Here is a 21,217-nt window from a genome sequence, read left to right as displayed (position 1 = left end):
CCCTGATGCTCTGCTGTGGCTTCAGCTCCTCCTGGCACAGCAGAGGGATGTTGTGAAGTGGCTTTGCAGTCAAACTGCAACAGAATCTGAATATTGAACAGGAGTTTTGATGTGTATGTAGAGTGAGAAAGCTTACTTTTATGTAGTTACCAGCACATGGTGCTATTTTATGATGTAAGAAATGTATGTATTATCCTGCAAGCTGATGAATACCTACAGTAAAGAAAAGCTTCTCTTGGTAATTTAAATCTTGCATGAGTGGAAAATAATTTTGTGACTAGTACCAATATGTTTGTAAGGTATCCAAATAAGATTTACATTATTTCATTCTGAACTGTGTAACACTGAACAGTTAAAAATAACTCTACCATGCTGCACAGCATATGCTGCTGAATGACCATGAGCCCTGCAGCAAAGATATTCCCTTCTTTCAACTTTTAGGGATCATGAACACCACAGCAATCTGTGTTTTTAAGGAACAAATAGATGAACAAATCTAATGAGCATGGGGATGTGTTTGAAGGATCAGTACAGCCACTGTCCAGAGCAGGGAACTCTGGCTAGAGAAGGGTCAAAGTTTGCAGGGCACCAATTGGTAGTAGGGTCGGATAAAGAAGCAGGAACTGGAGCAGAAAAGTAAAATGACCACAAAGTTGTGAACACAAATGATGCCAAGGAGAATTTTAATAAAAATTTGTTTCTGCTTAGTACATGGATACAGATCCATAAGAAAAATGTCATTATGTCCACTGAGAACAACTGATTTTTATTTCTGTTTTTCACAGTACTTGTGATGAAGTTTAAAAAAGGACTTAAGAGTGTTACAATTGCTCATAGCTTTCAGATAATCCATTTGGTGTTTTAGAGTCCCAATCATCAAAATTCAGATTTAATTGCAAGATACATCTGAGCTGAGATCTGACAGAAGTATGAGCCCCCCTGACAAGGCAGCAGGGTTATTTGGCTGCCACTTGGTCACGTAAACTGCTGATTTTCTTGCTATTAAGAATTGGATGCATTTTATTTTCTATGCTGCAGCATTAAATCAGAATGATGACTGATTAGTTGAGGCAGTAAGTATCACCCTGAAGTTTACTGCTTTGGGCTGGAGAGGCAGCCAAATGCTTTGGCACAGCTCTGGCCTTCTGCCATGAAAGCCTCGATCTCCTGCACGGTCCGTGGGACACAGGTGAGCAGCTCCATGCCCGTGGCTGTCACCACGATGTCGTCCTCGATCCGCACCTGCACAGGAGCACACCAAGGTCACCAAGGGCTCAGGTGGCATGAGGAGCACCCAGGCAGCAGCAGGAGGGCACAAGGTAGAGCAGAGCATCACTCTGCAAGCAGGAATTGTCAGCACCAGCCCCTGGGGCTCTGCAGGCTCCAGTTCCCCCTGGGCCCTGCCACCCTCCTGGGCTCACACAGGCTTGGGGGTGGCCCCTCAGGTGCTGCAGTGGGCACATCAAGGACAGTCTGAGCAAGGTGCTGCAGCAGGGAGTCCATGCTGTGTCATTCCATGGGGCCAGGAAATCTCAACCCCCTGAGAGCAGGAGCAGTAAAAAGAACATTCTTCCCTGGATTTACCTCCAACCTTCTTAGCACATGGCTTGCTAGGGACAGTGCCTCCTGATGCCCACAGTGTCTGCTCTCAAAGCTCTCCTGTTTCTGAGCTGAAATTCAGGTAGCTTCTCTTTGCCTTTTTTTTACACTTAAAACTTCTCTTTTTTTTTTTTGCATTTAAAACTTCATTCTATGGGGGCAGTAAATGTCAACCCCCTGACAGCAGGAGCAGTAAAAAGAACATTCTTCCCTGGATTTGCCTCCAACCTTCTTAGCACATGGCTTGCTAGGGACAGTGCCTCCTGAAGCCCACAGTGTCTGCTCTCAAAGCTCTCCTGTTTCTGAGCTGAAATCCAGGTAGCTTCACTTTGCACTTAAAACTTCTCTCTAAACACGATAAACTTTCAAAGTGAAACTTTGAACATTAAATAGCTTGTGGCTGATATTCCAAACATTGAATTTTGAGCTGATGAGAAAGTCCTAAACAGGTCAGATGTTTCTTTTAAAATACAACCACTAAATTTCAAATCCTGGAAGGAAAAAGCAGATCCTTGCAGTTTTTCAACTCTTGCTATTAAAATGAAAAGTGTGCTCCATTTCTGTTTGTCTCTAATCTCTTCTTACCAGTAAATGTGCCTACACAGTCATTCCCATTATCTTATCAGAAAAATGTTGCTAAGTTGCTAAGCTGCAATAAAAGCAATTTTAGTAAGGTGCAAATCCAAAAGAACACAAACCCTGGGTACTCCCACCTTACAATTGCTTTAATTGTTTCTGACCTCTTGACATTTTCAACTAAAAATAAAGCTGGTTAACATTTGTACTTCTGATTGCAAAATAATCCATTTGTTCAAACAGAATGAGTCATCCAGTCCTTATTAAACTGTTTAATGATGTCTTTGCCAGATTATTTCTTTTACTTGGTATCAAGTTAAGTGTATTATAAAGCAGAATTAAATAAACAAACTCCATTGAGTTTACACATTTGTTTTGGACAGCTGTAAATTTGAGAGCTGTGATGCTCAGTGTGCCTGAAAGGCTGGTGCCTTGCTGCAGAACAGATCAGCAACACAGGCAGTGACTCTGCACTTGAACAGAATTTATCAGGATGGGCTTCTTGATTCCCTGCTTCAAATCTGACTGCTGAGCAAAACATAACTCAAGCATTCAGCAGGAGGGCCCCACTGCATCCACAGGCAAATCCTGCCACGTGCCTGTCCTCCCTGGGTGGATCAGTCCCTGCCAGAAACCTGATGGTACCAGGCTAACCCTGCAGGAGTGGCAGCATCCAGGGACAGACCTGGGAAGGTGGCAAAAGCCAAAGCATCACATTGGCAAGCCCAGCCAGTGTAAATGGAGCTGGACACAGTGATGATGTGGAAAGTAAAAATGTCAGTGCAAAAGTAAGTCTGAGAGCAGAGGGAAGGCCAGACAAAGGTAGAACTGACCCTGCCTATAGAGAGAGCCTTTTCCCAAGCACTGCCAGCTCCACAAACCTCCCCCTGCTTGAGCTGAAATTCCCCACCTACAGTGACATATCAGCCACAATTCAGCCTCTTGACCAGGAATTAGCAAAAAACCAAGAAAAGTGGTTTGTGCTTTCCAGTTCAGTGCTTCATGACCTCACAATACCTCTGCACTCTTTGGGAGGATGAACTGACTTGAAAGCAGAGCAGATGAAAGCTAGACTACAGTGGGGAAGAACAAGTGGGGCAAGGTGTCTGTCTACTGTCCTCTATGTAGGCCACAAGAGAAAATCAGGATGGGGAAGGAGCTGGGAATAGGCAAGAGTGATGAAAGGACCAGGGAAAGGAAGGTACAGTGAGGTGAGACAGGACTGACAAATAATGGACAAAGAGAGCTGGGACTGGCTAAGGAGCCCAGGCAGGGAGATCCTGGTGGAGGTGAGAAGTGAGACATCCTGAAAGAGGAGAGCACACAGGGGCTGGAGCTGCCAAAGGCAGGAACTGAGAGTGACCAGATGGAGGAGGATGAGGGCCATGCCCTGTGACTCCCTGCATAGGAGGAGCATTGTTAGGAGATCACACAATCTGTGTCACAGCACAGCTGTGATCTGCTCTGAGAAGTGGGAGAGCCAGGACTGTCACATCAGCCTGCTCAGCATCAGCACCTCCAAATGCTCTTTGGCAAGTGGATGGAGGCACACAGAACCACTGGGCCCTGGGACCACCCACCACTCCTAGGAACATGCCTCTTCTTTCCCCAGAATCCAATCCTTCCTCTGCTGGAAGAATCTCACCTGAAATGGATGCTTGCCACAGGAGACAAGTCAGATTCCCCATTTTCAGTGCATAATTTTTCCTCTGCCTAAAAGCAACATGAGTGCAGAGGAATAGGCTCTCAAGGGGAAGGAAGTGGTTTCATTTGCTCTTTTCCTTCACACCCTCCATGCTTCACCCTGAGTTTAAAGTCAGCAGCAGCAAGAAGCAGCTTCAGAGGACCTGCAAAACCTTCCCCACAGGAGAGCCTGTCATTTGGTCTTGTCTTCTGTCCAAATGGACAAAAGATGCTGGATCTCTCTGGCAAGGCTGACTGGTTTGGGACTGCCTTTCCCAGAGGGGGACAGTGATTATGAAACTTGCTCTCAGAGCTGTCCCTGTTTGCAGGCTCTTTGTTCATTAGTACTGCTTGCTTCAGGGCTACAGAGTGCTTGGGAGCTGGGCACTGAAGTGTGAGGCTCCCTGCAGCCCCAGCTTTCAGGGTGCTCTGCAAACACCTAGGGGAGGCTTTACTTTCTTGGTCTGAAACGGCAGACTTCAAAAAACCACTCCTGTAAAGATGCAGCGGCCAGGAATGCCAGGACTGCTCCAAAAATGCCTTTTTCTTATCAAGGGTAGTGGCATGATCTGTCTAGCTAGACCTGATTGCACAACTGCCTAACACCAGCAACAGGCCATCATGTGGCTCCACTCAATGGCCCCAGCTCTGTCCCAAAGCAGGGCTGGGGGCACAGCCAAGGACAGCACAGGAGTTAAATACCAGGGCTGCTGTCAGCCCTGTGCAGCCTCGCACTTTGTCCTGACTTGCTAATACAGCCATGCTCCCCTGAGCCTCCTGTGTTACCTTCCAAGGGAAACAGCCTTGAAGCTCTTACTAATTTCTTTTGGATGATAATATATATATGAGGTTTTGACAATCAAGAGACTCTTTTGGCCAATTAAATGATCCAGATTTGCATGATGACAGATCCCAGATGTCAAAAAAGGCAACTGATGAAATGTCCCCCTTTTTTTTTTTTTAAATCTATTGATCATTTGTTTGATTATGGAAAGCAGCAACACTATCACTGCAAGGCCTCAGAGTGGGACAGTTGCCTGGAAATGATGACAGGACGTGGCCACACGTGGGACCACCCAAAGCAGACAGGCCCACGTCTGCTGCAGGACCTGGGTCTGTTCCTGCAGCTGCTGTCCTACACAGGCAGCTGTGCAGCCAAGGCAACTTATTTCAACTCAGCCATCGACTTCCCAATCATTTTTAACAGAGCAAGCTTATCCTGAGCAGAGTTTGACTTGTGCTCAGAGGGAGTGGGTAGGAAGCAGAGCTGCTGCAGCCATCCCAGGCTGCACTTTGCTGCTGTTCCACAGTGCCTTTGTGCCAAGGTGTTTGCTGTATGTGCATGGTGGGCTCTGTGCTCAGGCAATCTCAGCCCATGCTGCAGTCTTCTTGGCACAACCAGATTTCATTCACAACTAAGCCCTCACGTCAAGAGAACCTTTATTTTAAATGTCCACATTTAAATGTTGACATTTTTATAGAAGAGGCTCAATATCAGTAGGATGAGGCCATGGATTTAATTAGATTAACTGATACAGATGGGAAAAAAGCCTCAGATGCCCAGTCCCTTCATCCAGGCTCAAAAACAAGCATTAAACTACAAGCTAAATAGAGGTTAGAAACAGCTGGTCTTACTTTAACCTAATTATGCTAATTAGAGAAGAGAAAAGGACTAAAGAAGGTTTATAAGCACCTAGCAGTAGTTTTTGGGTTGCCTACACGTATCACTTCCCTTAGGAGAACTTTTAAAGGAAGTTAAGTATGTACATTGTAACAACTGCTTTCCTATGAAAACTTCTGGAGAAATGCTGTGTAGCACCATTACTGTGATACAATAAACAATATTAAAAACTAGATGAGCATAACGTTTATTGCCTAGTAAACAATTTCATTTCTCAGTATAAATTCACCATAAACTCAGAAACAGAGCCTAATCTCCTGAAAAATAAAATCAGGACAGACACAACTTTATGGCTCTCTGAACCAAAGGTAGAAGCAGTTATATGTCTTGCTCTTTATTTGGTTTAGCATTTATTCTGAGAAAGGGAGCTACTACTCTTTTGAAACATATTGTAATATTAGCAGATCTTCAAGTTCCTGGGCTTTGTATATCTGTTTAATTTTTAAATGAGAAAAATCTGTAAATGAAAGAAAGTAATGCATTTAACACCCATCTGCCTTTCAGCATTTCCTCTAAGTTGCATAGTTTTCAGATATTAAGTCTAGTGCTAGTTCTACAAATCCTAGGGAAAATAAAGCCTGAACAGAGACTGAATGTGTAAGGCCAAAGAAAGCCTGAATGGCTTTACTGTGTCTTTGAGAAAACATCATATGAACTGCATGAATCAGTAATCAGCTTATGAAGAATGGAAATGTCAAACCCTAAAGGGCAGCATTTGGAGTCAGCATTTCCCCTTCCCCGAGGATTCAGCTGCTTTTCCTGAGCAATACATACAACTGTATGCACATCCCTGTATTTGCACATCTGTGTTTATTCAGGAGCCTGTGGGGCAGAGTCCAGGCAGAGCAAAGGTGCCCTGGGCCAGGCACTGTGCCAGATCCAGCAGCAGCCCTTGTCCCACAGGAGTTCTGACCTTGCTAAACTGGACCTTGGGTTTGCAGATGGAGAACTGAAGCACATGTGACTGAAACGTCCCAAAATTGGCCAAGGAAGTTTGTGAAGGGCTGAACCCAAGAGCTGTCAAATGAGGAGTGGAGGGCTTCAGAGAGGCAGCATCCCCTGGGCACTGCCTGCTTGCCCTGCAGGGACCTGAGGAGGTGAAAAGGAGGTTCCTGAGCACAGGGACAGCCCCAAAGGCTGAGGTGAGCAGGAGGGTGGAGGATGATGGAGCTGGGCACAGGCACCTCACACTGCCCCTCCTTCCCTGCTCCTGCAGCTTCCACAAGCAATCTCCTCATGGCCAACTCCAGCCAGCACAAATTACAGCCAATGGCTGCAGCCTTGCCCTTTCTGGCACCCTACAAGGGCTTTGCTTCTCAATGCAGAGACTTGTCACAGTCAAGAAAATTACTGAAAGCCCAACGAAGACATGAATTCAAGGTGAATTTATGAAAAATCCACAAATTCCCAGTGTGGACAGACTTACTTAGAATTACAGTGGTGTTACTTCAATGAATGTTAGTTCGTTTTTGAAGTGAATTACACTAAACCAAATTAAGAACATTTTAATTAGTGCTGAGCTCTGCAGAGAGAAACGCACAACTTATTTCCTTTTGTAGAATGTGTTTTACACTTAAAGGAAGATTGGACTGGCTGTAGTGAACTCTTCAGCTACAACTGACATCAATACCAGACCCTGTACTATTAATATTTGTCAGTAAAAAAACTGGGCTTTTTAAAAAACATTAAAAAAGATCTTTTTTTAATCCCATAGAAAGAAAGTTCTCTGGCATGCTTTTGTGAGAAATACTCACTCACTCTGGATAAACTAGAATGAAGCATTTTGTTCATAACTGAGCACTCTACACAGCACAAATTTCATTTTCTTTTTATGCAGAATCAAGTCAGAATGGTAAAGATGGAAAAACTTATTGTGATTGCTCTATAATTCAGCTTTTGTGAAGAATTCAGAAATATTCAGATGTATTCCAGTCTTAGATTTTATTTTCATTCTTCTCCTGGACAAAATCAAGTGACAACATCTGGCTCAGGGTATGTGTGTATTATTATTTTTTTCTCTCTAAGTAAAATGTATTGTTCACAGGGGGATCAGAGATTAAGATTTTTGCTCAATCGTTTTTGGGCTGCCCCTTCTTTTAGCAAAGTTTGTTGGCTAGCTCTCCTTACAAGTCATCATTACAGGAAGCTAAACAAAAATGAAGGAACAAAGTTTGCTTGAAATCTCTGGAACAAAAGTGCCTGATCCAGCAAGTTATTACCAAGGTAGAGATCCCAGGCTGTCACTCCTCTTGTGTGCAACCACAGGCAGAAGGTGAGCCACAGGCACACCTCAGGCTGCAGAAATGGAGTGGGCATTCACAGCCATTTGGGAAAAATGTGGGCTTTGCTGAGCAGTTTCAGGGAAAGCCCACCAAGAATCAATTCAAATGCTGAAAAACTCCCACAGAGCATGGTTACATGGAAAATGGAGACAGTTAAACCTGTTTCCATTGCAGTGTGAAGGTACACAAGCACATCACAGTGTTCTTTTAAAATACATTTCAGTGTGTGCTGTCACACAGAATGTGCTCACAGTTAGAAAATGCAGAATTAGCTGCCTTCTGTTCACCAGCACCTCAGCTGTGTGGCTGGCAAATCTTGATAAAGAAACAACACAGAGACAGATAATGCCCCAGACCTCAGCAGTGAATTAAATATCAGCAAGGGTAAAGTCCTGAGTCCCTTAACAAGGCTGCACCCACACCATGGGTGGCTGCCCTGGAGCCTGGTTGGCTCACATGACTGGGGATAGCACACACACACACAATTTTCTGTCAGGGCTGGTGGTTGCAAGGCAGCTCAGACCAAAGTGCTACAGTAATCACCCTCTCAAGGCTGGACTGGATAAATCAGTCAATGGCAGCAGCAGACCATTCCTAAGGAGTGACTTTTCCTACCAGAAAATCACCACCACTGCAGTGACTGTTGTAGTGAGACTTGGCAGAAGAGCCACGGGAGGATGGGGCACGGCAGCTGCCTGCTCTATCTCCCTGTGCAGGAACAATGTGGCACCCTACAAAGGCCTGCCCTGCTGAAATGAAAGCCCACTGGAAGCACTGCAACTGCTGGATGCTCTGTGAGGGTGGTGGCTTTAAATGGGAGACTTGCCCTGGACAGCATGCACAGCCAAGGCCCCTCCACTTGCCCAGCAGCTGCTGCATGGAATGATTGCCCAGATCAGCTCTACCTCCCCTGGCCAATCCTCCTGTGCACACTGCTGCCTGAGGCTGTCACACTGAGCATGGGGGCTCTGGAACCCCATCAGCCATTCTCCTGGAAACAGGGAAGGCTCCCACAAGGCACAGGTTTCATGACATTCTGTCAATAATCCTGTAAGAGCAATTTTTACTGTTTCCATCTACTGCCTCCCCAACCTAAACTGCATCAGGCTCTTCTGCCCCAGCAGGAAGCACTGGACTGTGCTGCTGTCAAAGAAGCCAACTCTGGACTACAGAATCAGTCTCATATTTCATAACATACATGTTTCACACATTAGACAAAACACTTACCTGGCAAGCCACCGTATGGTGCTAGCAGAGAATAGTTCAGTTAATGGGAAAATATGGGTCTATCATGAATCACTAGTAAAAAACCACATTAAAAAATTAGAATAAAACCCCCCCAGTTTGTCTGCAGAGTCAAATGGTCCGAATGACTCAAGGTGCTGCTTCAAGGAACAGCTCTATGTGCAGTAGATTACAACACCCAAAAGCTGTAAGACTTTTGGGAGTAGTAAGAAGTCCCAAAAGTTGTAAGAAGTCCCAAAAGTTGTAAGAAGTCCCAAAAGTTGTAAGAAGTCCCAAAAGACTTAAATGCTCAGAGACATGGTAAGGACGAGCAAAGAGAAAACCAATGAACGAACCATCTGCTAAGAACACTCACCCCACCGAAGGCCCGGAAGCGCTGCAGGACGTCTCTGTTGATGAAGCAGGCCTGGGCAGGGTCGTGCAGGGCCTGCTCCAGGAGGGGCTGGATGAAGTAGATGCCCGGCTCGATGGTGAGCACCATGCCCGGCTGCAGGCGGCGCGCCGTGCGCAGGCTGCGCAGCCCCGGCTCCTCCGCGCGCTCCACGCCCTGCGCGACACGCACCGTCAGCTTTCTCCCCACACCCAAAAACAAGAGAATCTGCTCAAAAATAGTGCTGGGATTCACTTTCTCTGAACCTCAGATAATGATCAAAACAATTCTTATCTTATTTGCTGTGCCTGTGTTGTGCCAAAGTTGAATGCAATATGGAGATTGTTTACTCAGTGATGGTGTTTTGTTTCCTTGGCTGTCACAGACATATTTTATGGAAAATCCTTTCCTTAGGATCTTTTCTGAGAAGCTGAGAGGCCTCAGAAACAAAATGTAAACAATAATTATCTGCTGCTGTGGAATGCAACAGGTGGATCCTTGATTGGGCTCATGTGATTGTTTTTAATTAATGGCCAATCACAGTCAGCTGTCTCAGACTCTGGTCAGTCACAAGATTTTATTATCATTCCATTCCATTCCATTCCATTCCATTCCATTCCATTCCATTCCATTCCATTCCATTCCATTCCTTGCTAGCCTTTTGATGAAATCCTTTCTCCTATTCTTTTAGCATAGTTTTAATATATAATTTTCTTTTAATATAATATATATCATAAAATAACAAATCAGCCTTCTAAACCATGGAGTCGAGATTCTCATCTCTTCTCTCATCCTGGGACCCCTGTGAACACCACCACATTTGGCCTATCAGGGCCAGGTGTGTGTGTGTGTGTTGGGACTGTCAGTGACAGTCATGAGATGCAGTGCAGTTGAGTGCTTGGCAGATTCAGTTTAGATATAATGTAATATAATCTAGAATAATACAGTATAATTAATTAGCCTTCTGATAAGATGGAGTCAGATGCATCATTCTCTCCCCTCACTGGGGGTTGCCTGCACTATAACCCTCTCTCACAGACACCAACACATGGAGCACCTTACAGCAAGCCCTCCTGTGCTGACTGCTCCATAAGACACACAAAATATAAAAAATAATCACAAAGGACTGAAACTCAGCTTTGCAAATACCTCCCTCCCATCAGGCCTCATTTAGCTTTCACACAGAGTGATGACCAGGTTTCAGCTCAATGCCCCAACTGTTTTTTGCACCACAGAATTCTTGGCTTTGGATATGCTTGGTACTGTTACTTGTTGCCCTGCTCTTCCAGAGTTCTTCTAAGCCTTCTGATGTTTATATTCTTGTAATGAAGTTTCTCATGCACTTTTATATAAATAATTATTGTTTTACATTCTTTTCTGGAGGAGGAAAAATTTGATGGACTGTTGGTTTGTCCAGTGTGATTGGAGAGGTGGCACCTTCATCCTCCAATCCACTGTCACTTTTGAAAGTGTTGGAGTCAGAAAATCAACTTCCCTTCTTTTTACCTTGGAGGTTCCAGCATGTGTGTTGTTTCATTTTGTGTCCTATAGCAACAGTTACTCTCTACCCTGGGAGAAATACTGCACTACAAAGCAAAAGAATTCCTTGCACTATTCCTTGCCCTACCCTCCCTTGCAAGGTATGGCATTGTAAGTGACATGCAAATCTTGAAATGCCCCTGCCACGTCATGGCTGAAACAGCTCAACTATGCAGCAGAGAACAATTTCTCCAAGGATTTGCAAATACTTAGTCTCACCAAATGTTATTAAAATTACACATTTATGATCTTGATTCAGGAGCAATGAGTCTACACATGACCTCATAAAAGCAGCCCATTTAAACTAAACTTTTGTCAGATTCAGACTTTCAGGCAACATGGTGCTGATTAGTATTATTAAAAGTTAAGTCAAAACAAGTCTGAACTAGCAAAATATTCTCTCCTTCCCAAAAGCTGGTAAAATAAAGTGATATATGAGGACGTGCTTAGTCAAGGAATTAGAAACACTGCAAGGACTAGTTCTGGGCATTCATTTGCTGCCCCCTGAATGTGTCAGGTATTGCAATATCAGAATAAACATATCTCAATCCTATTAGCTTTTTGAAAAGTCTTTGCAATGGTAGCAAAATTTCCCCAACAAACTATTGTAATGACCCGTGAGCAGCTCACAGGCCCAGCAGCTTTCAATCCTGTGCACACACACTCTGCTCAAGAAACCTTCTCTGCTTTAGCCAGCACATCAGAGGTTAACACACCTGTGAGACCACAGCAGTATTTGTCTGGTCTCCACACAGCTTTCCTGAGTCTTGCTTCTGCCCAAAGCCACGGTGCTTTCCCTTGCTGGCAGAAGGGGCAGCTGGTGTCAGCATCACTCGCAGCATGACTGGTGCCCCGAGGATGAAAGTTCCCCTTTTTCCCAGACAAACCCAGCCCAGCAGCACCCTTGGTGTGGGGCACCCTGTCCTGGCACGGCCCAGCTCCCCTGCTCCTGCCAGGGGGATGGGGGGAGGCTGGAGCACACCTGCACATCACCCATGTTCTCATTTACTGAAGCATTCTCTCTTCACAGGGGACAGAGCCCTGCAGTATTGCTCGCTCTTGAGCTCCACTTTCAGTTCAGAGAAAGCCTATTTTACAGAAATACTGCTTTGCAGCAGGAAATTCTGTAAAATTTCTATTTTTACACAAGTACTGCTTTGCAGCAGCCCCTCCATTGTGCTTGCTTTATCCCCACTGGTTACCCAAGCAAGGCTGGGGTTGCTTTGGTTCCCTTTGCAGAGTTTATTCTCTCCCAGTGTACAGGATCTTACAGTAGCCAAGATTTCTAGAGCTGACCAGCCTGGACATTTGGACATAGGGTTGCCCATTTTGACTGTATGTTCCATGTGTTCTATGTCTTATGTTTGATTTGGATTTTGCAGAGCACTATATATTACACCAAAATAAGAAAACATGGTTTTGTTTTACTGAGCCTAGGAAACAAGAATACTGTAATATTAAGCAAGGCATTTTGAATTTGTACTCTTATCAAAACTCAAAGAAAATCAATATATTTCTAAACTTGAAACAATAACTGCACTGAAATGGAGCCATTTTTTCTTTCATACTGCCCTTTGGGGTTTGGCATTTCACACATTCATTGTAATGTGTAAAGGAAATGAGGGCATCCAATCTTGTGGATTAATCTCTCCATGAGCTGTAAACAATTAGATTAGTGTCTGGACCTTTTGGTGCCTGGCCAACTATCTATCTGCTACTTTACAACAAACAACCCAGATCTGGCTTTAAAGTACACTTCTCAATTCTGCTTGTAAATGCCTTTTCCAAGGCAGTCAATCCAAGACAGATGCTAGAAAGACAAATGCAGAGGGAGGAAAACAATCGCAAACATCCTCTGAGGGCAGCCCTGGCACGGCAGCCAGATTTTTTTGCCTTTCCTTAAAATAAATGGTGTTTAACATCATGTGTGACAATAAAGCCTCAGCAGCCCCCTTTATTTACCTCTGTACAGCTGCTAAAGCAATGGTAGGCATTTTCTCTAGACTGCTGGAAGTCTGATCCTGCCTTTGGCTCTTCCTCCAAGGAGCTAACAGCAGCAAGACCCAAGATACACATTTGGAAACATCTCTCAGCCATGCAGGGAGACTTCCCAAGGCACCTTGATACTGCTGCTCACCCAAAAGTAAAATTTTAACTTCTCTGGAAGGAATTCACAAAGTCTTTTTGCTATTTTCCCTCCATCCTGTCTCAGTCCTGGGTTGTGTGGCTCTAGGTTTCATCTCCAGGTGTTTGGATTCTGCAGCTCTATCCCTGCCATGAAAGCATCTCTAGAGGGCCTTCAAAGAAAGGGCAACACTGCTGAGCTTTTCAGAGCAGAAAAGCAAGCAGGACAGCAGTGGGTGGGCTTGTCCCTTTGAACAGAGACTGGCAGGGTGTCCAGCAGGAGATGGGTGAAATGGCTGCAGAGAGACAGGTTCTGGCTGTGGCCACTCACCCTGAGCAGAGGACAGCCCCAGCCCAATTTGCTGTGAGGCTGAAGGGCAAAATGAGCTGGCACAGGAAATAAGCAGAGAAGGGCCATGACCAAGCTGAGTGGATGACAAAATCTCTTCTTTTGAGAAAAGTGCTGGATTCAAACACATATCAGGCTATGGCTTCAGCCTCCCAAGTGACATCTGATCTCTGGGCACTCATGACCACCTTGGAAGCCACCACAGCCATCAGGTCCAGGGCTGACAGCTCTCACTCTGCTGTGGCTGTTTATGAAAAGTAGGATGAACTGAGGACCTTTCTAATGACTGAAACACCACAATGCCCAAACAGAAGATGATAGTCTGAAACAAGCCTTGCCATTTTTCATCAAGTCAAGCTCTCTTGGGACCAAAGCCCAACAGGGCAACCTCACTCTGTCATCCATCAGTAGGACTCTTCTGCCAATAAAGATTTCCTTCTTTGTGAGGAGGAACCTTCCCTACATCTCACAGATGAACAACTCGAGCTTTTTTTCAACAATGACCATGATGGTTTTTTGCAGTAAAAAGAAATAAGGAGTGAAAATGTGAGTGCTGGTACAGCAGCAGCTGTGTGGGTTCCTGTTCCTATCACCATTATATCCTGCAGGCCTGGCCACTGAACAGGATCCTTGTCACAGTGCTGCACAGACAGAAAGTATAGGCTGATAATTTGCCCCTAAAAAGTGAACAGAATAGTCTAGAAAATATTAATGCCTAGGCATCTAAAGAGACTTGCAGTTCTATTCTGTGAACATTAAATTTTGAACTTATTCTCCTGTATATTGCAACAACAGACTATATCTGAAATTGTTTTCTAAGACTGACTTTATTTGGAGTTCACATCTAAATTTGATCACATTTTAAGATTGAGACACTCCTCCTCAGTAAGCACAGATGTATGACACTGTCATTTGTGACTGTACTCCTGCCAAGAACATTGGATTCGAATTAATGGTTCATCTAAGGTAACAAAAACCAGCAGGGCTAAGCAATAAGGACTGTCAAGGGAATGAGAGAATTATTATGTAAACTGATTTTATTACTATGTAAGCAAAATAAAAGTTCAAACCAAGTGTACAGTAATACAAAATATTACTATTTTTGGAATGAGCAGGGAATTAGGAAGTATGCAAATCTGCCTATTTCCCAGAAAAAGGGCTGTGGAAGACTAGAATTTGCAATATCCCCAGAATATCTCAGTATAAAGATGAACTACTGCTTGCTCCTAAGCAACTCAATAGTTAATATGTTGCTTTTTCCATGGAAGAGCTCCATTGTGTATCATGCTGGATCTTGTTCCACAGGCAAAGCAATCAGAAGCAGAAACAGCTTCAGGCCCACTCGAGCCTGATCCTGGGTTTGTTTCTGGACCAGAACAGAAGAAAAGCACAGGTGATGTCCCTGTGCTCAGCCACAGGGCCCTGGCAGCAGCTGGAGATGCACAGAGACCTGCAAGGGCACCCTGCCTGCCAAACCAGGGGCTGCAAGCTGGCATCACCCCAAAGCTTCCTCAAGCCAGTGATGGCAGCAAACCCCAGCCACGGCCCACAACACCTGAGGTACTCATAAATGCAAATACTGAACCACAGTAAAAAGGCTCATTAGTGACACAATCTAGTTTCACATTCTCTTTTCCAGCTAAATCATCACAGAACTTTTTGGAGCCTGACAGACTGTCCCAGTTGGAACACATCCAGTACAGTGAAGTCCAAACCACTTTACCAAGCTAAGTGCAATCAAGTATTTAAATTAATCAGAATACTAACATTACATTTAGATAATATGAAATGAGCACCAAAGTGAAATCTCAGCTCTTTTACTCTTCCCTGTTCTCCCACTGCATATACCTAACTTCTAATTAGCTCATTTAATGTAAAAAGAGCAGAGCTCTGTGCAGCCAGGAAAAGAGAAGTCTCAAATTCCATTTCACATGTCTCCTGGTCCCTTCCCTAAGCCCTTGTTTCACTTGCTGAGTGTTCCTAATGAAGATTAGTTTATTCAATCTGTAGTCACCTGCAGGAACTGCTGGCAGTGCTGCCTTTGAAATCAGCAGCAGGTTACAGGAGAAGGGGCCCCAAGCACCACAGAGCACTCCTGGCATTTGCAAATCAAAGCTCCCACTTCTGCAGGAGAATCTAATTACTAGCTGGAGCTTTTGGGACCCAGCTCAAAGTTAATATTGGGGGAATAGAGGACACATGATGTTTAACTGTCTATTTTACTTGAAGTGTTTTCTTCTTTTTCTAAGTATTAATGGTGGTATCAGGTTTAAGTTACCTAATAACTTTGCTGTTCTTGCAGGGAACGGGGAAAAATCATCTGCCCCTTATTTGAGGCACTGCTGCCTCATGATTCAGCTGGAGCTGGATTTCAATGCAGCACTACAGCATGGTTCTGAGCAGAACTCCCCAAATAATTTTTGCTTTCTGATCCTCTGATGTTACCCAGCTCCAGTGCTATCATAATGGAAATAACAAAACATATGTGGTGTATTTTTTCTCTTTTCTTAGAACCTAAGTTTGATAAAAAAAGAGATAGCAAATAGTAAAAATCACCAGGTTGACAACCACAGCATTAACCTGGAAGATGAGGAGAGTATTTAGAATAATTTATAAGAGTTTTATAAGAAATAAGAGAAAGAATTGCAAAAGCTACCAAGAACACTGTTTTAGAATGAAACCAATGCCAAGCACCATTTAAAATCTAATGAACAAATTTCTTGTGACACACAGAAAGCAGACATAGGCAATAGTCTTAAATGAAAGGGCTTTGTCTTTGTGATCTTTAGATACCATGAGTGAAAATTGCATAGCAAAAACCCCACAGTATACCAATGATACCTTACTTTCTTCATGTAATTGAAAGCAGAGCTCTACTGTTTTGTTTTTTCTCTCCTACTGCACCTAGAATGAATTGTTCAAAAACACACAAGCTCCATTAGTTGCTGCTAAAATTTCAGAAATATCTGGACAAAAAATATTCAGATAAAAACTCTGTTAGCACACAAAGTCTTTTGCAACAAACTCCAGGAAATCAGAGAAACATAAGCAAGTATCTCCATCAAAAAAAAAAAAAGAAACAGAACTAATGAAACCCAAACCAAGCAACTAAAAACCTCAAGTCCTTAACACCTTCTTTCTCAGTGGAGGAGGGGAACTCTGTGGTATGACAGGGCATGTCTGCACCATGGCACCTGAGCCTTCCCCCTCTTCTGCCTCTGCTCAAGCCCAAAGGTCCATGAACACCCAGACTCCAGCATCTGTCCCCACAGGGAAAAGCTGCTGGGAACTGATCACAACTCTCTGAGCACAAGATGACACAGCAGAGTGAGATCTATGAGCCTAACCCTGGGAGGGGTTTAAACCCCACAAAAGAGTCCTAGGCTGGCTCTGGGAGGGGTTTAAACCCCACAGGAGAGTCCTAAGCTGCAGGAAACTCTCCTGGTTGGTGTTTGACCCAGCAGGTAGCAATGAGCACCACGGATTTCAGTGCTGCTCTGCATGGAAAGGCAGTTTCCACTCATCTGCTTCCTTCCTGCATGCTGCCTGCTCAGTATGTACATTTTTGCCATGCAGGAATTCAAAGAAACAAAACAAACAAACAAACAAACAAACAAAGGATTCAAGGGGATCCCCTCAAGCAGAAGCAGCGAGTTTTCTCTTCTAATCTTTTCCCAAGGTGTACAATCACTTGCAAGAACAAACCCAAAAGTTAAACCTAATGAAATGTCCTTTTACTCTTTGTAAAGTAAAGGCACCCTAAGTGCCTTCCATACAGGTTGTTTCATGTTTGCAGGTCCTGGGTAACCAAAGCTGGAGCAAGGCTTTGCAAGGTTATGGCAAGTGAAGCAATTTGCAGCACCAGGGCCCTACACAACAGCTTTAGGCTTCTTGGTAAATTCACTTCATCCTCTGATTCTTAAAGGAAAAAACATTAATGCATCATTTGCAATGCTAACCACAAAAAAATGAAATCTTCTGCTTCAACATAAAGTCGGATACATAAGGAAAATAATTTTTGCCAGAACAAGATTATTCCTGTATTCTCCAGTACTTAAATTCCCAGTCAGTCATCTGGGATCTGGGAGCAAGCTTTCTGTTAAAGCCAGACACAGCTTGTGCACAGCAGAGATGTTCCCCAAGCATGCACAGTGATGGAAGGATGTGGGTAACTCCAAAACAGACCTCCAAACTTAATTTGTGATGCAGAATAGCAACAAAAGGATCAGCTTTTCAAGATAATTGAATTAAAAATTAAAACTAAGGTAAATCTTATAATTTTAAAAAACATAATGAAATTAAACTCTTAATTCATAAGATGTGAAAATCACAGTAGTCATTAACCTAACTTAAATTAACTGGCTTATTATTATAGAAAGTCATCAAATGTACTTAGTGTTCTTTAGAGCCTTATAGTCAATTAATATAGCACGAAATTGAATCAACTCAGGCATCTAGAGACACAGAACCTAGATTTAAATGAAAACTTCAGCCTCATCTACCTCAGGGCCTGAAAATTTGGGGCCACCTACCACATTTTCTTCATTGCAAAAGGCAGAAACCCTCATTTATATCCCATATCGAATTTACCCAGAAACAACTGAAAGAATGTGAGAAAACCATCTCCATGATTAAATTTTACAGCAGAAGCTAGGCCCAGTGGGGTTTTCACCCTTTGAAGCAAGCTCAGTGTGACTGAGGGCCAGATTTTCTGAAGTGATTGGTACCACTGGGGCTGAATTTGCAGCAGTGCTTGAGCTGCACTCAGACCCTCAGAAGGAACGGGCGGATTTTCAAAGCGGCACTCGGCTTCCCACGAGGAACACCACGGTCCCCAGGGAGCTCCTGCTGCTCAGCCCTCCTGAAAACCAGCACCTGTACTTGCATCCTTTAGTGGGAAACACTGGTGCTCACACTATTGTGAACGTGCTGTTCTAAAATAAAATTGCCAAGACACGTTCATGGCTGGCAAAACGCGCGGTGCTCAGTTTCCCCAAGGAACGCCGTGGTTCCCAGGGAGCTCCTGCTGCTCAGCCCTCCTGAAAACCAGCGCCTTCTCTTGTGTGCTGCACTTGGAAACACTGTGCTCACACTCCTGTGAACATGCTGTCTAAAATAAAGTTGCCAAGACACGTTCATGGCTGGCAAAATGCATGGTGCTCGGTTTCCTCGAGGAACGCTGTGATGCCCGGCAGGACAGGTGGTGCCTAGGGAGCTCCTAGTGCTCAGCCCTCCTAAAAACCAGCATCTTCACTTGCATCCTTTAGTGGGAAACACTGGTGCTCACACTATTGTGAACGTGTTGTCCTAAATGAGGTTGCCAAAACACGTTCATGGCTGGCAAAACGCGCAGTGCTCGGTTTCCCTGAGGAAAGCCGTGGTGCCCGGCAGGAGATGCAGTTCCCAGGGAGCTCCTGGTGCTCAGCCCTCCTGAAAACCAGCACCTTTAGTTGCATCCTTTAGTGGGAAACACTGGTGCTCACACTACTGTGAAAGTGCTGTCCTAAAATAAAGTTGCCAAAACACGTTCATGGCTGGCAAAACACACAGTGCTCGGTTTCCCCAAGGAACGCCGCGGTTCCCAGGGAGCTCCTGCTGCGCAGCCCTCCTGAAAACCAGCACCTTTACTTGTGTGCTGCACTGGGAAACACTGTGCTCACACTACTGTGAAAGTGTTGTCCTAAAATAAGGTTGCCATGACTCATTCATGGGTGGCAAAATGCATGGTGCTTGGTTTCCTCGAGGAACACTGTGATGCCCAGCAGGAGACATGGTGCCCAGGGAGCTCCTGGTGCTCAGCCCTCCTAAAAACCAGCACCTTCACTTGCATCCTTTAGTGGGAAACACTCTGCTCACACTCCTGTGAATGCACTGTCTAAAATAAAATTGCCAAGACACGTTCATGGCTGGCAAAACGCGCGGTGCTCAGTTGCCTCGAGGAAAGCCGTGGTGCCCAGGGAGCTCCTGGTGCTCAGCCCTCCTGAAAACCAGCACCTTCACTTGCATCCTTTAGTGGGAAACACTGGTGCTCACACTATTGTGAACGTGCTGTTCTAAAATAAAATTGCCAAAACACGTTCATGGCTGGCAAAACGCACAGTTCTCAGTTTCCCCAAGGAAAGCCGTGGTGCCCAGGGAGCTCCTGGTGCTCAGCCCTCCTGAAAACCAGCACATTTATTGCATCCTTCACTGGGAAACACTCTGCTCACACTCCTGTGAACGTGCTGTCCTAAAATAAGGTTGCCAAGACACGTTCATTGCTGGCCAAAACCTGTTGTTCTTTATCACAGCAAAAAAACAGGAAGGGGAAATGTTATATTTTCTAATATCCCAGAGCATACTTTGCAGAAAATCTGCAAGTATTTACAACTTTTGTCAAAGAAGAAGAAAGTGCTTGTTCAATGCTGCATGCGAAAGCAGCTTACTGGAAAAGATGAAAACTTATTATTGCCAATTTTGAAAAAAGAAATCTTTGGCTACCAATGAATAACTAATCTAAGCTAACAATGTCTGGAAATAGTTTTTTTGGAACACACAAAACTTTCTGACGGATAAAAATTAGGAAATTAACGTTTATTGTATTATTTCAAATGTAACTGTTTACACTTGAGGAAAATAATGGAATAATATCCACTTGGAAAGTTTTTATTTTTAAAAAATCGTTTGTAATACTCCCAGAAATTCCCTTGGCCAAAAGCAAAGAAGTTGCTTTTTAACCAGCTAGAAAAAAGGACATGATACTACAGGCATGGGCTCAGTGTACAATGAACACCAAAATGGCTTTATAAAAACCCTTGTGAAGATCTCGCTAGCTGGTAAACATTTAAAATGCACCACAAATCACTCCAGAGTGTACTAGATGTCTTCAAAATGTGTTTTTTCATGAAACAATGAGGCATGGATAATAAGCCTTCTCCCATTTAATACAGACACGTCCCACACTTGCAGGAAAGGTGCTCAGTTGCTCGTGTTGAGATGAACTTGGGCAGAACCACATCCCCTGCAGAACCCAGAACTCCTAATTTTTCAAACAAAGCGATGCCATACACTCATCTATGTGCACTTTTATATGCAAATACAGAACGTTAGCTATTTGTTAGTAAGCTTTCATACATGTTTCATATTCAAGACATTTGCTATTTAGGATTAGATTTTGAAAGTAAATTAGCCATGCAAGCATTCTTCATGTAAGAATGCAGTTGCATGCCAACACAAACAAACAATTTCAGTATTTGCAGATATAAAATTCTATGCAGAGCTCTGGCATTTTTACACACAGTAAATACAAAACTGGAGGGCCTAACTCATTTGACAATACAGTCCCTATAACCATTTTTATCTGTGACAGGCTGCTCTTTCAAAATTGTGGAGAGATCAGTTTGCTTTCAAAAAATGATCCTTAAATTATATAAAATACCATGCAATAACAATTATAAATTCATTCATATGAAAACAAAAACTATTGTCAAAAATGATTCCATATTGTATGCCACACTACTGAAATCTCCTGAGAGATGGAAGGTGTACAGGGTCCATTGCTTCAGACTCACACAAAACCAGTTCTAGAAATCTCCCTTGACACTAAGGTACTCATTCTAATCTCAAATTATACAGTTTTTAGGCAAAACCAAGAAGGGCACTTTGCACTCTCAGAATTCTACTCACTTGTTCCTAAAATTTAGTTATCTCTTCACCCTACTAAGTGTTGAACACATGCTCCTGTTTTTTAAGTCCATTAAATTCAGAGAGGTTATTCACAACACAAGTGA

At 43.8% G+C, this 21,217-nt stretch overlaps 1 protein-coding gene across 3 annotated transcripts in view; it reads right to left on the bottom strand.

The window, feature by feature from the left end:
• Nucleotides 1-666: 666 nt before the first annotated feature.
• Nucleotides 667-21,217, bottom strand: part of PEPD (peptidase D) — a 209,693-nt gene continuing 189,142 nt past the window's right edge. For all 3 annotated transcript variants that reach the window (XM_071440236.1, XM_071440233.1, XM_071440234.1), the window contains 2 exons: nucleotides 9,422-9,613; nucleotides 667-1,242 (listed from right to left, as the gene is read on the bottom strand). In XM_071440236.1, the coding sequence (XP_071296337.1) occupies nucleotides 1,093-1,242; nucleotides 9,422-9,613 (342 nt within the window). In that variant the 3' untranslated portion in view covers nucleotides 667-1,092. The remainder of the gene's footprint in view (nucleotides 1,243-9,421; nucleotides 9,614-21,217) is intronic.

This window comes from Agelaius tricolor, unplaced genomic scaffold, assembly GCF_023055355.1.
Source record: "Agelaius tricolor isolate 1412-34295 unplaced genomic scaffold, bAgeTri1.0.p SCAF_15, whole genome shotgun sequence".
NCBI classification, from domain to species: Eukaryota; Metazoa; Chordata; class Aves; order Passeriformes; family Icteridae; genus Agelaius; species Agelaius tricolor.
This window is presented reverse-complemented; position numbering and strand designations above follow the sequence as displayed.